This window comes from Xiphophorus couchianus, chromosome 1 (assembly GCF_001444195.1).
Source record: "Xiphophorus couchianus chromosome 1, X_couchianus-1.0, whole genome shotgun sequence".
NCBI classification, from domain to species: Eukaryota; Metazoa; Chordata; class Actinopteri; order Cyprinodontiformes; family Poeciliidae; genus Xiphophorus; species Xiphophorus couchianus.
Genome location: NC_040228.1, coordinates 13776881 through 13803468, shown reverse-complemented (window position 1 = coordinate 13803468; position 26588 = coordinate 13776881). Strand labels below are relative to the sequence as shown.

General features: G+C 40.8%; 2 protein-coding genes across 4 annotated transcripts in view; one reads left to right on the top strand and one right to left on the bottom strand.

The window, feature by feature from the left end:
* cpne5a (copine Va) overlaps positions 1–4859 on the top strand; it is an 83961-nt gene extending 79102 nt beyond the window's left edge. For both annotated transcript variants that reach the window (XM_028018777.1, XM_028018771.1), the window contains one exon: positions 511–4859. In XM_028018777.1, the coding sequence (XP_027874578.1) occupies positions 511–699 (189 nt within the window). In that variant the 3' untranslated portion in view covers positions 700–4859. The remainder of the gene's footprint in view (positions 1–510) is intronic.
* LOC114145295 (uncharacterized) lies at positions 1975–26327 on the bottom strand. Of its 2 annotated transcripts, XM_028018790.1 has the most exons (4): positions 24658–26327; positions 23396–23401; positions 21418–21424; positions 1975–1988 (listed from the first exon to the last, which is right to left on the bottom strand). In XM_028018790.1, exons 1-4 carry the CDS (start codon positions 26312–26314, stop codon positions 1985–1987), a joined length of 1674 nt encoding a protein of 557 aa, XP_027874591.1. In that variant the 5' UTR covers positions 26315–26327; the 3' UTR covers positions 1975–1984. The 2 variants fall into 2 exon arrangements, with proteins under 2 accessions (XP_027874591.1, XP_027874599.1); XM_028018798.1 differs by lacking the exons at positions 1975–1988; positions 21418–21424 and having other exon boundaries at positions 23043–24782; positions 24939–25015; positions 25446–26327.
* Between the last annotated feature and the right edge of the window lie 261 nt (positions 26328–26588).

The window sequence follows — 26588 nt, the reverse complement described above, 5'->3', positions numbered from 1 at the left end:
ATAAGGTTCTGGGTTGAAATCCGGGCCATGTTCTGAGAGTTTTCTTCAGGTTCCTCCCAGAGTCCAAAAATGAATTGGTTACTCTAAATTGTTCTTGGGTTTGAGTGAGTGTGTGATTGGTATTTTGTCCTGTGTGATTCTGTTGCCCTGAGAGGGAAATAATTTAGACCAGGGGTGCTCAAGTCCAGTCCTCGAGAGCCACCATCCTGCAACTTTTAGAAGCAACCTTACTCCAACAGACCAGGATCAGCTCTGAGCAGACCTGGTAATGAACCATTCATCTGATTCAGTTGTGTTGGAGCAGGAATACACCTGAAAGTTGCAGGATGGTAGCTCTCGAGGGCTGGACTTGAGCACCCCTGATTTAGGCTATTCTCTTTTCTTTTTATTCACTATTCAGTATCATGAGGTTCTAATAGGTACAGAAAGACTTGACCTACTGGAAGGAACTTTTATTTATTTTTTAAAATAATAAAAAATAAAAAGATGACTTATTGTCTCATGTCACAGTTCGTACCATTCAGAGACTACATGGACCGCACAGGTAACCACGTCCTCAGCATGGCCCGGCTCGCCAAAGACGTTCTGGCTGAGATCCCGGACCAGCTGATCTCCTACATGAAGAGCAGAGCCATTAAGCCCAACCCCGTCCCCCCACCGTACTCATCCTGCAAGCAGCCCGAGACGGAGTCTGTTTGATCCCTGCCTCCGACACGGCACCGCCTTGGCTGGGGCAGGTTTCACATTAATGCAAACGATCCTTATGATCCTTATGAGTGGAAATGATTTCCAGGCACTTTTACCCCAGTGAAACAATAAAACTCTATGAAGAGCCAGAGCAGAGAGACAGCTGTAGAGGAACTTGTTGGTAATAAGAGGGTTTTATTTTTCTCTCTGAGAGCACCGAGAGGAGAACCATGTAAAGGGAAGATTTAGATGTTTGCTGTCCAACCTGTCAAAGTGGTGATGTAATGGAAACCTGTAGAGAGAGGCCTTTCTGAAGGCGTACACATATTAGGATGTATTTTGTTTGTGATACCTTTTTGGAGTTCATGTGTTAATCTAGGGATCCCTTATGAATACCAGTTTTTATTTATTTATTGCAGAAATAATTTATTGTTTCGCAGAGATTTTATTGGGTTGGGGGATTGAAGTCATATAGAAATATATATCCTGTAGTTTTCCATCTTATATTTTGTGATTAGCATAAGGAAAACTATCATTTCTACTACCATTTCTACTTTGATAAAGCTTGTAACATAGAAGCATGGGATAAAAATCTAACAATGTAGGAATCATTTTCGTTCACAGGAAATTTTTTGACTGTAAGCTGTAACATAATCTACCACCATCCAGATTTTTCATGTCTTATATGCATTTCTAATCTTTATATAAACAGAATGCACTAATTAGTGTCAAAACAAAAGCACAAAGTCCTCATATTATTAAGTTAAATATGTTTATTTTGAAAAATCAAACCAGAATGAAAATTATTTGAAGGATGGCAAATCACATCTTACAACAGCTTTAATATTCTCTAGTATTTTAGACAAAATTATTATTTAGGTATGTATAATGCTGAATATTCTTATATATTAAACTATATTTTACTTACCATATTGAGCAGGATGTTTACATAAGAATAACTGCATAATTCCCATTACATCCTCATACATTATCTGTATGCAAAGAAATAAATTGTACTTAAGTGAGGCTCTTTTGCCATCTTACTATTTATTTAATTCCATTGTATTTTTTGCTAATGCATGTTGTTATCTGGAATTTTGTTTGGCAAATCTGGAGGATCCTTCAGATTTTAAACTCTGATGTCAACTTGCTCCCATCATTTCTTCCTTAAATGTATTTAAATTTTGTTGAGGGAGGTCTGAACAATCGGAAATCATTGACCAGAAATTGAAGTGCATTCATATGCACATTTCTTTCAAATATCTAACAAATACAGCAATTACTGAATGACTTGAGTTCAGCTAAAGCTTGACTGTACTCAGTCTGGATCCAGTGTTTTGTTTCTACTATTGTCCATATCGCCATAAATACTTTTCTCCATGTGTATTTTTTTCCAACTACCACAGACACCATTTAAAGCTCACGCTGTTTTATTTATCCGTTAGTTGTGTAAAAAGCCTGTAAGAAGCATAAATGAATCTTTCACTGCTGTAGCATGATCTCACATTAAAGATGTTCAGAAACCCAACCTTTTATCTCACATTCAAAGATTAAGACGAGTGACTGAATACCACTGAAAATATGGTTTATGTTTAATCTACTTTTAATTAACCGGGATAAAAACTCGTTGAGATTACACGACTCTTTTACAAGAGAGTCCTGCACTAAGAAGGCTTTACTGTATCTGGTGTTGATTTGTCCAAAACCGGAAATGATGAAACTCTCCTCAATGCCCTTCATGCTAACAAGTTTCTAAGTGGATGTGGAAGAGAAACAATCCCTTAGCATAACAAATCCTCCACCATACTCAGCAGTGGCCATGAGCTTCTTTTCCACACACATTTATCTGTTATTTTACCCCCAAACTGACCTGAAGTAGTGAAGTTTTTTAGTGTTGATCAATTGCTAATATGGATTCTTCACAGCACCATTCATTATTAAAGCTGAAATACATTTTTCCCCTTTACCCATCTATATAATTATCTTCACTGTTTGTGTTGGAAAATAAAACTTTAATCATTGTAGCATCTTTAGATACTTTACTGACTTGCGAAGACTTATAAATTGTTTTAAAACTGACCAATGTTAAAAAGTAAAGCAAAATAAAAAGCCATTTACTGTTTTTTATAGGAAATGTCTGATGTGGCAAAAATTGTCACTGGGTTTTTTTTTGTTGTTTTTTTTTTTACTTTTTAAAAAGTTGGATTTTTCCAAATTCTTTACTGTGAGATTATGCTGATGCACCAAAAAAATAATTCATGTATCAAGTTTTTACTTTTACAGGGTTGCCAATAACAATAGTTAATTTTTGTTATGAAATTAACATTTTGGACTGTTGCTGATACATCTTTGTTGATGGCATCATTTTTCGTAAGAAACTTTCCGCAGTTCACTTTCTCCCTGTCACTCGGTATCTTGACCTAGATGTGCCTACCGTTTTAAAAACATATCCAAATTAAGTTTACCCAGGTGTTTTATGTGGATACATTGAAATAGTTGGAAATGATAAAACCTCCAGATTAGGACTGTCACAGTGGCAGCTGTTGAATCACTCTGTCTCCATTGGTGTTCTGTATATTTTATACCTTCAGCTCGTCACTAATAATCTTTGGAGTAGTTGCTAAGCCTTTCTGTACACTTTTTAAAACCAAGAACTGTTTACAATTTAACCGTGGCTATTTACATTAATCACCTTTAGGACAAAAACAGCATTCATAGGTTTCATTAAGATATTTGTTTGGGTTTTTAGTTTGTTAATTGATTTATTTTTGTCTTATTGTGATTTAAAGTATTATTGAATGACAGTGGAGAACCAATGTTTACACAGGTTTATTGCTTCATCACAGAATGTGAGTCAGTTTTTTTTGTACGTTTATGCAATGATCTTTCTTTGCCGTTTGCTGTTTTTTAACTCCTGCTGCTCTAAGCGCTCTCAGAGAGCTGAAAGAGTCTGATGAGTCCACAGAAACTCAGACCAGAGGCACTAAACTTCTTAGGGTTTGCTCAGAACCTTTTTTTGTTTTTGTTTTTACATTTTACTGTCAGCAGACAAAGAGTTTAATCTGCTGCAAACGTAACTGCTCCTTCTGACCTCAAACAAGGCTACCAAGTTACATAATAAGTTACAAATACCAGTATACCTCTACAGAAGCCATTTACTACAAAATAAAACTGATTTATACTTCTGAAATAAAATATAGAATATTATCATCATTTAACAGTTTGAATGTTGATAGCTTATTTGCATACAATGTTTTTTTTTCTTCAGTCAGACTCTTCATTTTTCACAATGCGAAGATCATTTAGCAGCATGAAGCAAAGAAATGAGCATCATTATGCAGGTCGTAGTCTGTGACAAAACGGAGAAAAGAGAGCAAAAGCATTTAAAGTAGAGGTGGTGCGCTTTCAGAGGGAAAAAATGTATTCATTATGACACCAAATCAGTTTAAGTAGGATTAAATGTTTTATTTATTTATGAGCACCTCTTTTAAGAATATAAAAAGGTTTTCTTCTTTTCCCTAAGGCTTTCTTTTCCTCTCACAGGGAAATAAAAAAAAAAAAACACTACCACGGACACAATAATCACTCTTATGCAATTGTGAAACATTAAACAGTTCTGAGTTATATTTTTCAGCAGCAGAGCAATTTATTTTCCTTAGCGGAAGTTGATTTTATTTGTTATTTCTTTTTAGCTGGTCTTTGAGGCTGAACTCTAATTATGTACATAAGCCCTGTATGAGGAATGTCCAGTGCCAACGTGTTCAGTTGTTGAACTTTAGCCTCTGTAGACAGTGTGCATGTTTGTGCCAAAGTGGCAGGAAGTTTGGTGGTTTCTCTTCATTTCAGCTGATTAACGCATCGCCCACTGACTTTATTTGTGACAGAGGGCGCCGTTCGGCGAGAACGGCCTCTTCCGGCATGTTGCATCTAAGCTTTGTTTCCATTCTGTTCCTATCAGAAACATACTGAATGGGTTCTTCTTGCCACTGCTCCTGTTTTAACCCAGGTTGTTTACATACCTCTTTTGATCTCTGACTTGCATGCTGAAAAAAAAAATAAAAAATTTCCAAACCAAGTGTTGGACACAATACTGTCGTCATACTGTGGTTTGTGAAATGCTTTGTAATGGATTGCCTTAACTGAAGATCAATAAACTATTGATAACTTTGGCAGAATGTGGTGTAGAGTTTTTCTTTTAAAACTAGGGGATAATGAACTGAGCTACAATTTTGTGATAATTTAAGAAATCACAACAACAGGCAGTTCCCACCAGAGAAGTCCAACATTCATGTATATTTTGAGCACACTTTTAGAAGAGAAACAAATGTATAAACCCATAATTTATTGCCAGGTTGTTGTTATTTAAACAAGAGCTCGTCCATCTGTTTTCTGTATCTGCTTGTCTCCCTGGAGGACTGGTGCCTATTTGCATCAGTCAAATGCACAAGAGGCAGGGAAAATCCTGAACAAGTTGCCAGTCCATCAAAGTAATAGACAAGGGAAACACAGAGACACACAAATATTCAACATACACTCACTCTTAAGTGCGATGTAGAGACACCAATTAATCTATCATGCAGTCTTTTACACAACGGGTGGAAACCGGAGAAATTACCTGCAAGTAACTTGTGGCTAAAGAGGATATTCCCCGTCCAAATCAGAGTGAGTCCACTCATGATTGTTACAGACAAAAAAAAAAAAGAAGTTTTGAAATAGCTGAACCAGAATCAAGAGCCAAGCGTGAAAGAAAATCATTACAAGTAAAGCACCTATATAGAAACTCATATTATGTTTCTAGGTAAATATTTATTACCTCAGTTAAACCTGTTTCATCACACAAAAACATAACAGACCAGATTGATTGAAACACAGTATACATATATATAGTTTAGTCAATTTTTAGATGAAGCATTTCTATGCTAGGATTTGTGTTTTAGTTCTTTGCTTAAACACTTATGGGTTTGCATGCATCTGCAAACACTGAACAATATGTGATCATTTGGCCCTGATGTTTTCTGCTCCTAGTAATTTGATGAAAACATTATAACATTCTGTCAAAGCACTTTTTCTGGCCATTATGCAAGTTCCCTCGGTTATATACTGATCCCTCCTGGTTTTATCTGTGTTCGAACTAACTGTGAATTGTGTTTGTTCTGGTGAATTACTGTGACGTATTACAACGTCCCTGAAAACTGCTCCTTGCTTTTGGGAGAAAACCAAAGCAACAAGTGCAGAATTAAACAAACATAAATACAAAACTGTCATTTTGAGAATCTTCCAAAATAGTTGAGTCATTCATCATTGCACACACTGTTTGACGCACCAGTGATTAATTCATTAGATAACCAGTTTTTACCAATGTTTATAAAAAATACTATTTCATTTTGACCAAGTAATCAAGAGAGTCTTCAAAACGCCTCATGACAAAACCAATTGTTTTGTTTAACTTGTTTGAAATGTGTAGCTACTGTCATAAGTGCTTTGTCTTTAGAGTATCGATAATTGTTTTGGTAACATCTGCTGCGATTACTTAGTTGAATGTGCTTTAAAATCATTAAAACATTTCTGTACAAACCTGAAGAATTTGCTCTTCAACTATATTATTTTAATCTCTAAAAACACATTTTAACTAGAACCATCAATATTCATCAAAGCCACATTATACAACTGCATAAAGAGATGCAGGAATTAAATTATGTTGCATTTTCATCTCCACACCTGATGTTTTCTTTTCTTTATGAAGGAATACATTTGAAAATGTATAAGTACAGATACACTATAATTTTGATGAAGTTTAATGCCAGTATTTAGCAGACCTGACTCAATGTCAGAAAAGCAAACAGCTTTTTATTTTAGCCAGCAGATGTCTTACCTCACACAGGAGCAGCCCATGCGCTAACAAAACATCTTCCTTTGAATTTCTTTCAAAAAATCTTTAAGAAAGGGCACATAGCTTTGAAGATAAACTCCAAGGTCTCTTTGTTTGTTTTTTTCATCTATATGACCAATTACAGAGCTGCAGCCTGGTCAACATTTATAAAGTAACCTTTATTTACCAGGTCAGCAGAAGAGCATAACATCCTGAACACCAGCAAACACTTATGATTCCCTTCTCTTCAACAACAGGACCAAACCTAAATTGTTAGTGCATGATTGCAGACTAGAGCTGCTGTTATATAAAGGTTCAGTGATGTCGTGTTAGTTATTTTTCTTTGTGTTTAGCTTTTCTTATTGTTGTGCTCTGACTGTGCATTTCAGCTTAGTCTCTTGTTAGTGTGAGAATAAGCTGAGAGCTGTAGGCATTCACATTCTTGAGATCCTTCACATTTTTTCCCTATACACTTTTCACCACTTAACTACTTCTGCATACTTTGTGCTGTTTCAACCATTAAACTTTTACCATATTCTGCTCATCCAGGACATTCTGTCTTTGTCCTTTGTTATTTATATCTTCTACAGTTTATAAAATATTGAGCTTTTTGGGTCCCTTTGAAATGAGTGGAAAATCCCATAATTTCTGACAAATTCTGCTAAAAACTTTGCGCTCTATCATGGCTAACTACTTCCACAAACTTTCAGTTAGAACTGCCATTCAAACTTTAAAATCCTTCAGCTACTTCTGTTTATTCAGGGAGATACAATCCTTCTTCAAGTTTTAGCTTGCATTATACTCGGTCTTCAGAAAAAACATGGGTTGTTCTGGTCTCTAAGAAAGCACTGGGGCTCTTTCCAACCCTCATTCAAACCCGAAATCCAACCCTATTTCCAACACTAATTGAAACTTTCCTTCCAATCCTAATCCAGATCCTCCTTCCAAACATGCCTCATACGTTTAAAGTTAAACGTATATAGTAAGTACTTTTAGATGGTTTAACTTATGTTGGAAGACACTGATTTTCATCCCGTGTCTTCCCACATCCTCAACTGACTGGACTCCAAATCACCAAGTTAAATATGATCAGTTCTTTGTTCTTTCCAAGAAATGATGATACATATTTTTTCCTCCAGTAATAAAAAAACATTTCAAATCAGGATTTTCCAGAGCTGTAAAACATTTGGAACCCTTAAACCTTCATCATCACAGGCTTCCCACTAAGCCTGCTTGCATCCACTGCTAAAATAAAGATGTTGAACCCTGATCCATTCAGAATAGACCACCCCTCCATCTGATTCATTTGAAAAAGTACCATTGAATGCAGGAAATGGAAGATCAGGAAATGGAATTATAGACTGAAATACAACGGCACTCTGTCATCACCCAGACTCCGTGTATCTTCCTGTCACTCTCTGATCGTTAGCTGCACCACTTCTGATCTACCTGTCCTCCAGATGAGGATCTGTCCGCCTCCACAGGTTGAGACCCTGTTCCAGGGAGAGCAAACATTTCATCAGTGGACTTTATTACAGGGGTATGTTAGTGATTTTGATAAAATAATGTCAGAGTAGTATACTGTAACAGAGTGCTCTCAGCAGCACTTAGTGGAGGTTTTCTATTATAGCTTTTTTTTTGGTCAAGATGGTTAATTTATGTCTCCACATTTGCTTGAGAAAATGTGTCCTCTCTCCGAATGCATCTCCCTTGGACATGTGTTTTTCTCCCTCTAATTAGATGCACTACTGAGAAATCAAGATGTCCACCTGGGGAGACAGAGACAGCAGCTGGAGACATAAATTACCAGCCTCGAATAATACCAACACCTCCTTTTGCCCACCCACGTACTGCCTGAACAATAACCACCAACTGGCAGGCAGGAAGAAAATCAGCAGCTAATGACATAGAATTAGACCTGACTTTCATTGCATGTAAGATTTCACTTGCACAAAAGACAAAAATCCTTCTACCAAGAACTTATTAGTTTGGAGTCCCGGCAAGCACATTTCCTCAGCCAAAACAAATATTGGGAAATATTGCTTGATCTGCATAAAAAATCCCCTAAAATGAACAGTTAAGACTTTTCAGAAACACACCAATTCAATTCTCTGCCAAAACCTATAAAGCTGATAATTAGCACATAATGTCTGCTTTGTTGAATCCATACCAAACAGAGGGAGGGAAATGGTCTCATTGGGAGCAATATTCGAATGTATCTTGGCAGGAATAGATACTTATAGATAACAAATTCACATTTATCTTTTTGATAATACAAACTGGATTTCATAGAACATTAGAGCTCTATCAATCTTTGAACAAAATATTGTGGAAAAAGCTCAATTCCTCTAATCTTTTAAGATAAAAAGCCTTATTGTGCACATGTTTGTTTTGCGGCTCGTATAACAACAAAGTAATCTACTGAAGACTTTTCAGTGTTATTACTGCATCAGATAATCTGAACCAAACTCAGAGAAACACATTCAGAATGATTTATTTGGTGTAATAATAACAACTCATTGTCATTGTCATTATCTTAAATATCTTGTGAGTGTGCTCTGTTCTGAATCTGTTTGACAGGATGAGGATGGAGGTGTGCAGAAGACCCCCACAACAATAATAAAAGCACAATATGAACCTCAGTGTCAGCTTTGACCTGTAGCCACGTGTCTTCATGGTATGTCTCAGTTGAGCCCAATTGAAACACCCCACACATTCCCCCAGCAGCGAGGTGAGCTTCCTCACAACAGCTACCAATTTTTAAAGCTAAGGTAAATTGAAAACATAAAACTCTTTCTGGTCAGAGATTTGAAGAGGTGATGGGAATGGCTGCAGCTCCATCTGCTTCCCTCTGACTGTTTGCTCTCTGCCCATAGCTCTCTGCTCTGCAGGCTGAAATGAACTGTTCTCACCTTGGGGCTAAAACACTGGTCCTGCTGAGCAGCGTAAACCATCCCAGCTCCACAACGCACTCGCTGCCCTGAATGGGCTATAAATCATCATTAGGCTGCCGATGAGGAACAATATTATAGGAATGAGTGAATTTGCGGAGTGCCGAAATGGAGGCCGAGTGGAGCAGTGGGTGGTTTCCCATTACCACCTTTATTGGGTAATGCTCTGCAGATTTGTCAGCTCAGGATGGCCGTCCACTCAGGAAGTAATTGTGATGAATCAGCTATTATTGGGCTAAACCTACTGAAGAGGAAAAAACAAATATAAAACATATTTATATATATATACATACATCATCTATTTCTTTGCATGCATATTTGAAAGTCATGGATTTTTTTTGTGTACATTCATATTCAGATTCTTATCTTTTAAAGCATACAAAATGTTGAAGTAACATGCAAAAAACTATGAAATATCTAAACATTCACAGAGCGGCAGAACTGATATCTCATGTTGGACGGGTTTTATGGTTCTGGACATTATTTCATCTGGCAGAGGGAGCCTTATTTGCTGCTTGCTGCATAATAGGGCAGCGTATTCCTCATAAAAATTCATCCTTATTACATACATAAACAACATGAAATTTGAACTGTCAACACAATTTTTGGTGTGTTTATGTGATTGGTTCTGGTTGCACCCACTGGAAGACAACGGGCATAAATAATCTGAAATTTATAAACAGAGCAAACAAGCAGTTTTAGTTTTTGCTTTTTATGTTACAGCCACAAATGTCATAATTTTATCTGAATTGTATGATGTGATAAATCAAAGGAAAGTAGCACATGTCAAGTAAAATGAAAATGATATGTTGTTTTCAAACATTTTCTTTAAATAAAAGTATGAACGGAATGGTTTAATCTAATATCCAGCCATTTTCATTCTGATACCCTTAAATAAAATCCTTTCCAGTCTGTAATGTATTCTCAGTATTAATAAATCTGTTTTGATCTCAGAGGTCCAATACAAAACATAAATGAACATCACAAGAACTAAGACGCACACCAAGCACGTCAGGGATGACACATGAAAAATGCTGCATGGCTGGAAAGTATCAACCTGAACCCACCATCATAAAGTCCTCTATGGAGATGGCTGCATTATGCTGTGGGAATGCCTTCCATGTGTGGAGGTAACTAAAGCTCACTGCAGAGCAATCATAGAGTAAAACCTGCTGGAGAACTGGGATGGAGTTTTACTTTCCAGCAGGAAAACAACCCTAAACACACACAGCAACTACCTGAATTGAAAATGGATGTTTCTCAATTCTCCACATCCATTCTGACTCAACCTGGGTAATGTTACTAAGGACAGTAACATTGCCCAGGTACTTTTATACAAAGTTTAAACTTTGTATATGTGTAAATTTGGTACACTTGCATCTGTAACTGCAGCGAAAAAATGTGTACAGAGAAGGTGAGAAGAAATATATCTGTGTTTAAAAAAATTGAAACCCATTTGTCATTTTCATTTCACTCCACAATTAGGCACCACTTTGGTGACCTGTATTATAAGATTCATTACACTATCCAGAACTATAAAGTGCACCTTCGTTTCAATAAAAAGGTAAATGTTTTTTACCTTTGCAAGGCAGATATAATTAATTACCAAAACATTGCATATTGACAACAAAAACATAATCACCTTTTGAAGCGGTAACAACTTCAGTTTCCTATAAGTGTATAAGTGTTTGGATGTTGTTGTGCAGTTAAGTCCCACAAGGTGTGCCTGACACAGAGACACAAGCCCATGCAAATCAAAACCCTGTTTAAAATCTTTGGAGTGCTGCCAGCAGCTATGAACCATTTCAGTGGTGAAAACTATTCCCTGTTGGCGTACGGGAGGAGGAGTGCTCACCGCTCTTGCTTTGACCACCCTGTAATGCAGTAAAAGGCTGTGGAGAGGTCAAATAAGTGAAAGCAGGTGAGATTCACATTGCTGTGCCATCTCTTTATGCATACTTCCCTCCTTCCCACTTACCTCCACACTAAAGTCAGCCCAGTATCTTTGACTTGTGATGAATGAGAGGTAGAAATCTTCGGAATGAGATGACTGAAATGAGCAGTGATGGAAAAAGAGAGAAAGGAGAGGTTCTGAAAGGGAGAAAAAAAGCAGGTGATGGTAGGACAAAAGAGAGGGAGGGTGGTAATGTGACGTAAATGGTTGTCAGTTCAAGCAAAAAGGAGGTCTGAGCACAGAGGAGGTGAAACGGTGGAACGGAAGGAGTGCACATAAAGAGGAGTCATCCACCAAGAAATTAATGAAACGCCATCTGACCGAGGCGCCTGTGAGGTGCAGCGACTGAACGATAAAAATCCCAACCAACATGGAATAATAACTATTAACAGGCATTTGAAATCTAACTCCCAGTTTAATGAGGATCTCCGGGGAAGAGAATCTGCGAGAGTCACAAAACTGCAGCTTGCTGGCTGAAAAATAATGAGTTTGGCAGCTTTTACCTCTGCTCCCTAAATCCCTTCTTTTTTGTGCCTTCTCTGTGTTTAGCAGAGCCGTTTTCTCTTCTCCCTTATCCTGCACATTGTTGTGTTTTTTTTTTTTACAGGCTCAGAGGACACACAAACACATGCACTGCAATATGCTGGTGTGTGTGAGACGCCCTGCACAGGAAAATACTGGCAGAAGCAACAAAAATAGCAGAAGACTGCGAGAACAAAGATAACAGCTTCTGCTGCTGTGTAGGTGTGACACAGCTGAGCTTCGACTTTCTGCAACCAACTGAGGAAAAAGGGACTCAGAGAAATCCCTAACAAAGTGCAGAAAACAGTGGCTTTATGTTGCCTGTCCCCTCCCTGCTGGAAGACGGGCGCTGCTTGTCTGATGCTACCTATGCCGAGCGCTGTGAGCTGGCGCTCCTCTCCCACACAGCTCTGTCAGGGAGATGTTGTCTTTGAAGAACCTCGAAAAGCTGACAGACTCAGCATTTTAAAACCTTAAAGTGGAAACGAAATAAGGACAACAGAGCTGGGAGTTAAAATGCCGCCTATGTTGCTCATTGGTTCATCCTGCAAGGAAGGTCCTGTGTGAAGTCAAGCCTTCTGTCAGGCTGATACGTTTGGTTTAACTTTTCTGTGTGATGTGATGCTTGACTGTGGTGAGGACTCCTGCTGCATTATGGATGAAGTACCAAACCATAACTACTAAGGTGGAAAAAATGTCTTTCTTTGACAGCAGTATTTTCTAACTGGATTCTCAGCAAGTAACTGAAAGAACACACTAAATATTAAAAGTTTTTAAAATAAGAGATGACTACGTAGACTTAAGGGATTTTCACGGAAGCGTTTAACTGTGAGAGTTGGAAATAAATTCAGGAGCAGTGTCTCGTTTAAACGAGAAAATACCCTCAATACAACAAGATTTTAAAAACTTGTTATAACAAGATTTATATCTCAAAATATTCTCTTTTTAATAAAAGTCTTTACAGTAAAATAGCAACACTTAACGGGATCAGAAGGGGAGTCATAGCGAGCCCCTTTAAGCCTTTTTAAGAAGTCGTAATCTGTCAGTGGAGCGTATTTTCCACACCCATTTATTTCTTACTAGTTGCTGGTGAGCAGGGACTACATATGATGCCCATATGAAAACTGATAAACCAGACTAATACACGTCTAATTCATAAACTACATGTGATGTCCATATGAAAGACTTTAAACAACACATAAAGCTCATATGAAACCCCCAAAATAACGTGATGCCTAGATATACCCAAATTAAATGAAATACATATGTTGCAAGTCAAGTTACACTTTTTTTTTTTAATCTCTTCATCTTGTTCTGTTCTTGTCATCACATGTAGAACATTTGATCATGTTTTTTTCATGTGTCTTAATTGACACATGACTTAATTGACTCTTTGCTGGATTTTTGATCATTTGATCTCATGCAAAAAACAAATTTATGGGGTTTTTTTCTGTCGGGGTAACTCTTGTCTGGAAAAATGTAGCACTAAAAGACAGAATAATGAGCATTTAATAAACAAAGCCACAAACTGCAAAATGTTACATATAAACTTTCTACCCTCCCATGGGCCCACCACCCGTGGGAGGGGCCAAAGGGGTCGGGTGCACTGTGTGATGGGTGGCGGCCAAGGGAGGGGACCCTGGCGGTCCGATCCTCGGTTGCAGAAACTGGCTCTTGGGACGTGGAATGTCACCTCTCTGGTGGGGAAGGAGCCGGAGCTAGTGCGTGAGGTCGAGAGGTTCCGGCTAGAAATAGTCGGTCTCACCTCGACGCATGGCTCTGGTTCTGGAACCAGTCTCCTTGAGAGGGGCTGGACATACTTCCACTCTGGAGTTGCCCAGGGAGAGAGACGTCGGGCAGGAGTGGGCATACTTGTTGCTCCCCATCTCGGCGCCTGTACGTTGGGGTTTACCCCGGTGAACGAGAGGGTAGCATCCCTCCGCCTACGGGTGGGGGGACGGGTTCTGACTGTCGTTTGTGCTTACGGGCCGAACGACAGTTCAGATTACCCACCCTTTTTGGAGTCCTTAGAGGGGGTACTGGAGAGTGCTCCTCCTGGGGACTCCCTTGTTCTGCTGGGGGACTTCAACGCTCACGTGGGCAACGACAGTGAGACCTGGAGGGGCATGGTTGGGAGGAACGGCCCGCCCGACCTGAACTCGAGCGGTGTTCTGTTGCTGGACTTCTGTGCTCGCCACGGATTGTCCATAACGAACACCATGTTCAAGCATAAGGGTGTCCATATGTGCACTTGGCACCAGGACACCCTAGGCCGCAGTTCGATGATCGACTTGGTCATCGTTTCATCGGATCTGCGGCCGTATGTCTTGGACACTCGGGTGAAGAGAGGTGCGGAGCTGTCCACTGACCACTACCTGGTGGTGAGTTGGCTCCGGTGGTGGGGGCGAAAGCCGGTCAGACCTGGCAGGCCCAAACGTGTTGTGAGGGTCTGCTGGGAACGTCTGGCGGAATCCCCTGTGAGACGGAGCTTTAACTCCCATCTCCGGCAAAGCTTCGAACACGTCCCGGGGGAGGTGGGGGACATGGAGTCTGAGTGGACCGTGTTCCGTGCCTCCATTGTCGAGGCAGCCGATCGGAGCTGTGGCCGCAAGGTTGTCGGTGCCTGTCGCGGCGGCAACCCTCGAACCCGTTGGTGGACATCTTCGGTGAGGGATGCCGTCAGGCTGAAGAAGGAGTCCTATCGGGCCTTTTTGGCCTGTGGGACTCCGGAAGCAGCTGATGGGTACCGCCGGGCGAAGCGGCATGCGGCTCGGGCGGTTGCTGTGGCAAAAACTCGGGCGTGTGAGGAGTTTGGAGAGGCCATGGAGAAAGACTTCCGCACGTCTTCGAGGCGATTCTGGTCCACCATCCGGCGTCTCAGGGGGGGGAAGCGGTGCAGCACCAACACTGTTTATAGTGGGGATGGTGTGCTGCTGACCTCTACTCGGGACGTTGTGGGCCGGTGGGCAGAGTACTTCGAAGACCTCCTCAATCCCACCAACATGCCTTCCACTGAGGAAGCGGAGCCTGGGGACTCTGGGTTGGGCTCTCCAATCTCTGGGGACGAGGTCGCCGAGGTGGTTAAAAAGCTCCTCGGTGGCAAGGCCCCGGGGGTGGATGAGATCCGCCCGGAGTTCCTTAAGGCTCTGGATGTTGTAGGGTTGTGTTGGTTGACGCGACTCTGCAGTATCGCATGGACATCGGGGGCAGTTCCCCTGGATTGGCAGACTGGGGTGGTGGTCCCCCTGTTCAAAAAGGGGGACCGGAGGGTGTGCTCCAATTATAGAGGGGTCACACTCTTAAGCCTCCCTGGCAAGGTCTATTCAGGGGTCCTGGAGAGGAGGGTCCGTCGGATAGTCGAACCTCGGATTCAGGAAGAGCAGTGTGGTTTTCGTCCTGGTCGTGGAACACTGGACCAGCTCTACACCCTCGGCAGGGTCCTGGAGGGTGCATGGGAGTTCGCCCAACCAGTCTACATGTGTTTTGTGGACTTGGAGAAGGCGTTCGACCGTGTCCCTCGGGGAGCCCTGTGGGGGGTTCTCCGGGAGTATGGGGTACCGGGCCCTTTGATACGGGCTGTCAGGTCCCTGTATGACCGGTGTCAGAGTCTGGTCCGCATTGCCGGCAGTAAGTCGGGCTCGTTTCCGGTGAGAGTTGGACTCCGCCAGGGCTGCCCTTTGTCACCGATTCTGTTCATCACTTTCATGGACAGAATTTCTAGGCGCAGCCAAGGTGTTGAGGGGATCCGATTTGGTGGCCTTAGGATCTCATCTCTGCTTTTCGCAGACGATGTGGTCCTTTTGGCTTCATCAGATCGTGATCTGCAGCTCTCGCTGGATCGGTTCGCAGCCGAGTGTGAAGCGGCCGGGATGGGGATCAGTGCCTCCAAATCCGAGGCCATGGTCTTGAGCCGGAAAAGGGTAGAGTGCCTTCTCCGGGTCAGGGGGGGTGTCCTGCCCCAAGTGGAGGAGTTTAAGTATCTCGGGATCTTGTTCACGAATGGGGGAAGAAGGGAGCGGGAGATCGACAGGCGGATTGGCGCAGCGTCTGCTGTCAAGCGGGCGCTGTACCGGTCCGTCGTGGTGAAGAGAGAGCTGAGCCAAAAAGCGAAGCTCTCGATTTACCGGTCGATCTACGTTCCCACCCTCATCTATGGTCATGAGCTTTGGGTCATGACCGAAAGAACGAGATCGCGGATACAAGCGGCCGAAATGGGTTTTCTCCGTAGGGTGGCTGGGCTCTCCCTTAGAGATAGGGTGAGAAGCTCAGTCATCCGGGAGGGACTCAGAGTAGAGCCGCTGCTCCTTCACATCGAGAGGAGCCAGTTGAGGTGGCTTGGGCATCTGGTCAGGATGCCTCCTCGACGCCTCCCTGGTGAGGTGTTCCGGGCACGTCCCACCGGGAGGAGGCCCCGGGGAAGACCCAGGACACGCTGGAGGGACTATGTCTCTCGGCTGGCCTGGGAACGCCTCGGGATTCCCCCGGAGGAGCTAGAAGAAGTGGCTGGGGAGAGGGAAGTCTGGGCCTCCCTTCTGAAGCTGCTACCCCCGCGAACCGACCTCGGATAAGCGGAAGAAGATGGATGGATGGATGGATGGATAAACTTTCTAAACAGATTACTTAACTAAATAAAAATCTTAAGAAAAATGTGATGGGAAAAAGATAACAGCTGTTAAAATTGGTAGTTCTAAAAACATATCTATATGTTATGAATATAATAGATCTAATTGTTTTAGAAGGTTTTTTTATCGCTTTGCATAAAGATAAAACTAGTTACTTTGGAATGAAACAACAACCAGTAATGAAATTATCATCATTCAGCAATAATTGCTGAAGCTATTTATTACTTTGGAACATTTTCTATAGTCACCTTCCCTAAGAGTAGCATCATTGCTAACTTATGGTTATTTGAACCAAATCTGATGTCAGTAATTGAAACAGTCAGAAACTATTTGCTTTTATAAAACATCAAATAATCAAACAAAAGTAAATTACTGTGCATAACTAAAATATCATAAGATAAGTCAAATGTTCACACACTAAGACAGAACTTTCCCACAGGGTGACAGACAGATATTGAGTGGTTCTGACACTGCTGGGGGAATATAAAGAAGTCATCCTGCAAAATTCTTTTTTTCTGACGCCAGCATCAATAAAACCTCCATAACATTACCTGCTGGACAAAGAGGTTCAGAAATCTCCTTCAGAAAGCGCACTGCATATGTAATGAGACAGTCTGGAATAAATTTAGCAACATAGATATAGTAGCAGAGTCTGGAAATTGGAACATGCATAAAAATAATTATAAACAAATTTGTAGATGATAATCTAAGTCACCCAGTTGTTTCTTACGGAGATACCTGCTGAACTGCCTCCTGTTTGAACTTTTCTTTTATTAGTGGGTCAAGAGGGAGAACTGATTTTTAATCCCTAACATTCACAGTTGAGTCAGAGAGCTCTTTGCCGAATCAGAGCAATAATTTACTCAGCTGGGTGCCTCTCTTCTTCTTCTCAGCTTGCTGAAGAAAGAAGAACTCCCACCAACCACTCTCTGATTCTGAGTGAAATTCACTTTGCTTTCCCCAGACGTGGCAATTATTTTCTGTAAAATTGTAATTTGTCACATATGTGATTAAGTAGCCAGAGTCTGAGAGTATCAGATCACAATACTTAATGGGAATATTGATGTGAACAGAGAGGTGAGTGAATTACCACAGCCTCATTGTACTTTAAGCAGTGTGACTCCTGGTGAAGTGGCTTGGCCTTGCAGGTGGCGCTGTCCTCAGGATTTCCTTGTTGAAGTAATGGTGTGGAGTCCATTACGTTAGCCCTAATACCCTGCTGATGTGTGAGCGGTGTGTGTAACACCGCATTTCCTTGCTTGAGCTTCATATTAGCACGTGTCACCTCGTTGTAATATGGTCTACTGTCTTGAAGTAGCGTCTGAGAGTGGAGCTGAATGTTTAGTTTGCTAAAATGTTGATGCAAGTTTTATCTCATGTCCAGTCTCATCCCAGTTTCAATTCGACCAATCACAAGAGATCAGAATCTGACCTTCTTGCTGCCAAGAGAGATTACAGGCGGCTGTAATCTGAGTTACCATTATCAGCAAACACAGAGCAATAAATCCACATGCTCCTTTTTTATTTTTTTTTTACCTCAAATCTGATTTATTTGAGTCCCTGAGCAGATTACAGCCTAATCATGCACAAGACTTGAAATTGCACCGTTGGTATTATGTCTACAATGGTTTTGACTCTTTCCTTCACTTCATGATACTCAAGGATGTGGAATGAATTGTGAACGTGAGATATACGATGATAAAGTATTCACAGCATTTTGCATTTTCATATTTTGTTTAAGCACAAATTTGACAGATTTTCTTCCAGTGTGGAAGAAAATCTGTCTTCAAAATTCAGCTTTATTCATGCTAAAGAAAAAAGCTTTATTCATGTATGATTCTGCCTGTGAAACCTGGGTTTTATTCCCCCAAGTTTCACTGTGGGAATGTTGTGTTCAGACTGATGCACGATTAACTCTAAATCCAACAAGCTCAGTTTTGTTTCATCAGACTAGAACACTGTGTCCCCATTTTTTGTCCCCTACGAGTTTTAAATGGCTTTTTTCAGCTGTAAATCTCTGCAAGCCCTTTTCAGATTTGCCATGGCCTATTGGTTGCTCTTCTGATTAATGTTAACCTTGTCCATCCTGTCATTTCTGGCGGATGACTGCATCTTGAGCCTTTTGCAGTCTTGCCATTTTTGGATACTGGACTGACCATCACGCTCTTTAAAATGCTCAAAGCCTGGCTTTATTTTTAATGACCCACTGTTAAGTTCACACAAATGACTGATTTTCATTTTGTTGCTGAAAGACAAGGAATCACATGCAACTGGAGCTGCTGCTGGATCTTTGACAGCAGGGTTTTCAAACTAACTAACTAACCTACTAGTCTAATGAAATTTAGATTATGTTAAATTTAATGGAGAAGTGAATATAAATTGGATGTTGTCAACTGTATTCGTTGAGTTTGGTGTTTCTTAAGGTCTACTACATGTGTTAACTTTCTAAATCATGGTGCATATCTGCCTGTGATCTGTCAAGTATGCTCACTCATTTGAATGTGAAGGACAGATAAACCAAGATGAAGCACCAATAAACCAAGATGAAGAAATTAAACTAATACACCACATGGAAAACACACACACATACCATCTGCTTCCAGTTTCCACATATTGCTTGATTTTGGAGGTTGCATGTTGGGTCCAGCTTAAATAGTGACTTTTATTTGCGAGGAATGTTGTTTTAATCACCAAATAAATAATAAAATAGAGTTAATTTCTATAATTTTTATTTACTACATTTACTTGGGATGATGTATTTATATCTGTAAAATACATTTTTTATGCAATTAAATTTTTCTCTGCTGGAGAAGAATTAGAGTCTGATTTATTCACCAAGTTTGTACACACAAACAAGGAGTTTGACTTTGGTTCTGCTTTGCACGCAGTGAACAGATTTAAAATATAAATATACATATACAAAAGGTAAAATATTTTGTTTTTCCTTGTAAGTATATATGTATACTTTTAAGTATATTTGGCACTGGATTTCCCCCCTATGATATATCATCTATTTGCAGATCAAACTTCTCAAATTTTTAATATTAATATCAGCCATATTTAAAAGCCTGTAACAGTTTCGTCCCACTTGACAGCTCTGCTATAAGCTGTTACATAGAATCCTAATAAAATAAACTGAGGTTTGTAGTTTTAACTTAACAAAATGCAAAATAAATTATATTTACTCAGCATCAAGGGTTCTTAACTTTCTATTTACTGCACCATCCATCCATCCCATCAGCCTGAGCTCTATTTGCTGCACCACCCCAGGAAACATCATACAATGACTGGTCATTCATCCTTTATGAGCACAGAAGGAAAGTGAGGACACTCCTGTTGGCAGCTCATGACAGCCCCACCGCCCACTGACAGAGGCTTTATGATCATGCCACCACATGATACCTCAGAGGACTGTGACAGGGCACATCCTCTCAGAGCCCAGCCTGAAGGAATGTGTTAGGACCAAAGCCAGCTGAGACTATTTATACAGCTGGATTTATTGTATTGTTTGTTTAAAGCAGGGGTCCCCAAAGTCGGTCCTCGAGGGCCGGCATCCTACGTGTTTTAGTTCTCTCCCTGGTGGCGCCAACAACCTTTTCAGCATGTTCCTCTTAGGCCTTCTAAGGAGCCATCATTTGATCCAGGTGCGTTACATCAGGGAGAGAACTAAAACATGCAGGAGGCCGGCCCTCGAGGACCAATTTTGGGGACCCCTGGTTTAAAGGGTCAGTCATTGTGCTTTTCTTTCCACTTGGGAAGGAAAAGAGTACATACTCTGTACCAGTGTGTTTGTAGAGTTCTGCTAACTTCCCTGGTTGTTTTGCATTTACCCATCATTCTGCTGTGATTTCTTGTCTCAAAAGCGTGAGGAACTTTGCCAAATAATCTGGGCTTCAAACTACTGATGTTTCCTGGTAAAAAGACAGCTGGTATAGTCACCTAGAGTGACAAATAACCTGCAGAATGCCACAATAGGGTTTACATGACAGTGTGTATACTCAAGCAGCTAGGTTGGAACAACAATACTGACTGAATATAGGTCATTTCTAGGGTGGGTTGGTGTGGGGAAACACACCTCAGATACTAATTTAATAAGATTGTACATGAAAAAAGGTAAATTACAGAGATTTGACTTTAAGTTTCATTAGTAAAAACAACCAAATCCTAAATTTTAAATAAAACTAAAGGTGTACAGTCCATGTTTTTCAACAAACTACTGCCATCTTTTGGAGAATAATAACACTGCAACAGGAAATTGCTCCAAATCTTAACCACACACGGCTTTACTCAGTCTCTGCACCCTCATGCATAGTAATTGAGTTCATTAGATATTAGGCTTATGCCACGTAAATTTTGTGGAAATATTAAATGAATAACATTCCCAAATAAGGATTTTGTATTATGTGTAAAATTGTGATGTGCTGCACAACGAATCACTAATCACTAATTGTCAAGTTTTTAGTCTCTACAAAACACCTTAGCTTCTGCCCAAACTTGACAAGGCTTGCTCCCATCAAAGAAATCCCAGACCAACTCTTCTCAGTGTCATCTTTTTATTTTATTTCTCTTTTCTTTTCTTTAAATCACTGTTCTTTCATGACACCTGAGCAGGTTGAAAACCTACAAACACACAAAGTACAAATTACTTTTTGAGTCATCAAAAGAAAATAAACAAAATGAACTACTTTCATAAATCCATTTTGTAAAGCCAGCAAGGTCCTCTGAATACAGATTTAAAGTTCAGTTCCTACCAGTGGTGTCCTGCAGGAGCTCGAAGATGAGGTCTTTGTTTGTAGAGATTATCCCAAACACAGGTGTGCTGAGTTGCTTTATAGGCTCCTGAAGGCCTGAGTGGGAGAGACGGGTGTGCTTGATTTTCTGTGAGCCACGTGCCAGCTGGGTGGAGATGGTATTGCACTCATACAAATACACCATTTGCTGTTTAACTTGACACCTCCCACTTGAGCTCCTGGTTTCTTGAACCCAAGGAGATCACACCTCTCTCTCTTCACCAGATCTTATCCTAACAGGATTTTCTTGTTCTTCTATTGGCAATAACACAACAATGCGTCTTACATCTCTGTGAAGTATTGTTGAGGGTATCTTCATTTGAAGTTTCTTCCTCATCTTCCTCGTTTGTCCTCCAGCTCTCACAAGTGGTACAGGGTAACTTGGATAAGTTCGTACATATACATCTCTTACAATCCCCTTCCCGTCACTGTTTACACTGATCACTCTGCCAAGTTTGTACTGACTTCTTAAAGCATTTTGGTCTGCAAGCCAAATAATATCTCCGACAGCAACATTTCGCTTCTTTGAATGCCATTTACTTCTGACAAACAAATTTGGTCCAGCCAGTTGACTCCATTTTCTCCAGAATCTGTCCACTTCTGTTTGAATGAACTTTAATCTCTTGAGTGGATAACTTTTAAAGTCAAATCCACAGTTATCACTTTTTAGATCAGTTCTTCCAAGCAGCAGAGAGTTTGGTGTGATGTAGCTTATGCAATCTTCTCGACTTTGAGTTCTTGCATCTATTGGTCTTTCATTAGCCAGATTAGCTGCCATATACAGGAATGTTTGAAATTCACTCCATGTAAAAACTCCATCTGATCCTAGGTTGTGCAATGCTTGCTTGACTATCTTTACAGCTGCTTCTGCTGCCCCATTCCTATGGGGGGAGTCTGCAGGGTGTATTTTCCAGCTCCATTCAGTTCCATGTTCCAAAGCTTCATGTTGAATTTGCTCTTTGTTTAGTTGGTCCAAAAACAGATAAAGATCAACCAGGACAGGTTTAGCTCCAATAAAGTTTTTTCCGCCATCTGACCATAACTTCCTTGGATGTCCTCTTAAGGCTGTAAATCTTTGGTATGCTAACAAAAAGCCTTCACTTGACTGATCGCTTACAAGATCTGTATGAATAGCTCTAGATGACATGCAACAGAAGATGATGCCCCACACTTTCAGTTTAACTCTTTTCCGGGCCTCATCCCTCACTTCATAAGGTCCAAATAGATCAATAGTAGTAAACTCAAATGGTCTGGCAGGCAGTGTTCGTTCTGGTGGAAGGTCACCCATTATCTGTTCGCATCTTTTTGCCCTGATTTTCCGGCACGTCACACAGTTATCCACAACTTTTTTAGCCAATCTTCTGCCTCTGACCACCCATGCTTTTTTCCTCATCTGCAGTAATGTTCCAGCAATGCCTTCATGATTTACTTCATGAGCTTCAAGAGCAACCAATATGGATACCCATGAGTCATATGGTAAAATGGGAACAGCTCTTTTGTCTTCATTAAAGGATTGAATACGACCCCCACAGACCTGAAGTCCAGAATCTTGTTCTTTAAACACAACTAGTCTGTTTAAAGTTGTGTCATGGAATGAGGTATTCTCTTGTGCAGCCAGAAAAACCTCTCTCAGTGCATTCTCACACTCTAACACTAAGCCCGGGATGGATGGTTGATTGTTTGATGTCTGTTGAAATTTTTTCTTTCACTTTTCTGCCACTATGGTGACTTTCTAAAGTGAGTTTCCAGTTTTCAACAGCTTTTCTCACCCATGCAATAACTCTGACTAGTTTAAAAAGACTGCTGTATCTTCTCTCTTGAATTAACTGCTTGGCAATGAATGTAAGAGGTGAGATTTTGAGCTCCCTGTCCCTTTCTTTACACTTTGTAGCTTTTAGAGCATCCTTTGTCACCTCCTCATCACACAATTTTTCTTTAGTTTGCTTAGACTGTGCTCTAGTTATTACTGCTGAGAAAGCTTTTCTTTGGAGTTTTTCAACCCCTTCCTTTGCACTTATAGCAATGTCTTTGGCAGATCTTTTCGGCCACTGGTCAATAGGTTGCAACAAAAATTTTGGTCCATTTTGCCACTGTGAGTCCTCTTGCAGGTGCTCAGGACATGCTCCTCTTGATGTAATGTCTGCAACATTTAGCTCACCTGGAATCCACCACCAATCTGCGACAGGCCCAGTTTTCTGTATTTCACCAATTCTGTTAGCAAAGAAAGTTTGGTACCCATAGCTGTCACGCTGAATGGCTCCTAGCACAGTTTGGCTGTCTAGAAGATGGTACCAGCCTCCAATTTCCATCCTACTGTGCTTTTCAACATACTTCCTCAGACGAGCTGCAAACACAGCACCACAAATTTCTGCTTTTACAGGTTCTCCTTTCTGGTCGAGTGGAGTAAGTTTTGCTTTGGATTCTACAAGTCTCACTTGGATCCCTTGCTCTGTCTCCCATCTGAAGTATAGAACTGCCCCATAACTTTTGTCACTCCCATCAGAGAAAGTTATTCCAATGGGCTTTCTAATCCAACTGATTGGTGTTAAACTCCTGTGAAATTTAATTTGGCCCAGGCGAACATACTCCTGGAACAATTCAATGGCTTCATTTCTTAGCCCATCAGAAAGTGGTTGATCCCAAGTATCACCTGCTTTGCCTGCAGTTCTGGTTTCTTGAAAAGCCTTTCTCACTAGAATGGCTCCTTTTTGTTTGGTGGGTGTGACTAGCCCAATGGGATCAAAAAGACTAGCTACTTGGCTAAGGAGTTCTCTCCTAGTGAGAGGATTTGGAGTATTTACTCTCACTTCTCCTTCTTCTAGGTTTTGTCCCATCTTCATTTTTTTCCTCCTTTTTGAGAAGTTAATTGATGTCATCACATATAATTTATCCTCCTCCACCAGATATCCCACTCCCAAAGCCTTATTATCATCCTCTTTCAACTGATTAGGGAGTGTAAGGATTTTGTCTCTGCTAGGTAAGGACATGTTTTGCCTCCCACTTTGACCTGATAGGACCCATGGTTTCAAACAGAATCCCCCAGCTTGTAAGATCTCTTCCACCTTCTTAATGTGTTTATGCAAACGTTCTGGGTCATTGTCAGATGTTAAAATATCATCGACATAACAGTCTTCTTCCAGGATCCTACGCTCCTCTTTACAGCTGTCAAACATGGGCAGTTTTGCCGTCTCTCGCATTGCTACTTGGGCAATACATCCAGCAGGTCGATCCCCAATGTTAACTCTGGTAATGGCAAACTCACCGATCTCCTCTTCTGAGCCGTCTCTCCAGAGGAACCTGTGTAGATGTCTCTCCAGGTCCTCTAGCCAAACAGAGTTATACATTTTTTTAATGTCTCCCAGGGCAGCATGCAGTCCCCTTCTGAACCTGAGTAGAACAGCATGAATGGGATTTAAAACATCAGGACCTTTCAGCAGAATATCATTCATACTTAGACCTTCAAATCTTTGACTGCTGTTCCATACTAAACGCACAGGAGTGGTCACAGAATGAGGATTTGGCGCCACCTGATGGTTTACATACCATACTGGTCCTTTCCAGTTGTTTAGAGTGTCTTCTGTTAGTTTTATTGCTGCTTTTCTCTCCACCATTTCATGCACCTGGTTTGCATAGACAGTTTTCCATTCAGGCTCTTTATTTAATCGTCTTTCTGTTCTTAAGAAAGTTGATTCAACACTTTTCCTGTTATTGGGAAGACAAGCGGGTTCTACAATCCAAGGATACTTTGCATCCCAGTGGGGAGCATCACTGTGGTTATCTGCTTGCACATAGGTAAGACCTTGTTTAATTATTTCAAGTTCTTTCTCCTCCATTAATGTCATATCTTTCCCACCTGGTTGACATGTTCCACAGCGACATCCACCACACTTTGGTTCACAAGCTGCTTCTATGCTCTCCCACTTCCACCAATCAATGAACTCTTTATTGGTAGTTGTGTTTTTGCTTTCTGCTTTAACTTCTTTGAAACTGCAGACTTCTTTATACTTTACAGCAGCAATGCGCATAGAACGAGCAAAGTGCGTTTCTGACCTGTGTGCTGCCACGTCGACGTCTTCACAAAGATCCGGATGAGCTCCTCCCACGGTCATGCCGAGTGGACTATTCCACAGGACCAGGTCTCCAACAACCTTGACTCTTTGAGGGGCCAGTCTGCCTTCTCTGTGGCTTATTAGCAGCTCAATGGTATCTGGTCTTTTAAGGTCTTCCAGGCCAACATCTGGGAAAAACTTTTGCAGCTGCAGTGGTTGAATGACTTTATGCACTTTAGCAATTTCACTAAGTCCGTAACAAATGAGTTGGTGAGCTTTCATTGTCCCTTTGGGGGTCTTAACTCTCACTCTTAACAGGTATCTCTTTGTTCTAACTTTGACTGACATTCCCCCAACACCATGAACAACTAATGTTATGTTTTCACCTTCTAGGCTCAGCCTTTTAGCTGCTTGATGAGTAATGTAATTAGTATCAGAAGCCAAGTCAATCAAAGTTCCTATTTTCTGGCCTGCGTTCGTAGTGACTTCCAATAGCATTAGAATGACAGGTTGCTCTTTTAGTCCATATGACTCCATAAGCCCAGAGGCTTCACACTTTGTGTTTTTTGTTGAAGCAGTCACATTTGAAAAGGCTTTTCCGCATTCTTCTGCTAGTTCTGGTGAAAGTCCAGCTATGAATTTTTCCTGCTCTTCTGTCAGTCTATTTTCCCTTCTTGGTTTAACAGTCTCAACCTTTGTAAGCTCACCCTTTGGGCAAAGGAGGAAATGGTGATCTGAAAAGCTTCTTTTCTTACAATCTTTATTTCTACAAAGGTAAGTATTGATGCAATCAGCATCTCCATGCTTTCTCAAACACCTTTTACATGTATCCAACGTCTTTACAATGTTGAGCTTTTCAGGTAAATTCATTGCTTTGAACTGTTTGCAGAAGAATATTTTATCTCCATGTCTTGCGTCTCCACACACAATACAGACATGATTTTTTCTTGTGGATCAAGTAAAAGCATGTCGTTTCTCAAACCTCTTCTCAACCTTTTCACTCACTCCAAGTTGCTCCAATTTCTCTAGAACTTCCTCCTGTGTTTTTAAAAATTTGAGAAGACTATCAAAATGGTTATCTGGTGTAACTGCATTGGCAGGATTAACCATAAAAACTAGCCAGTCTCTCTTTATAACATCAGGT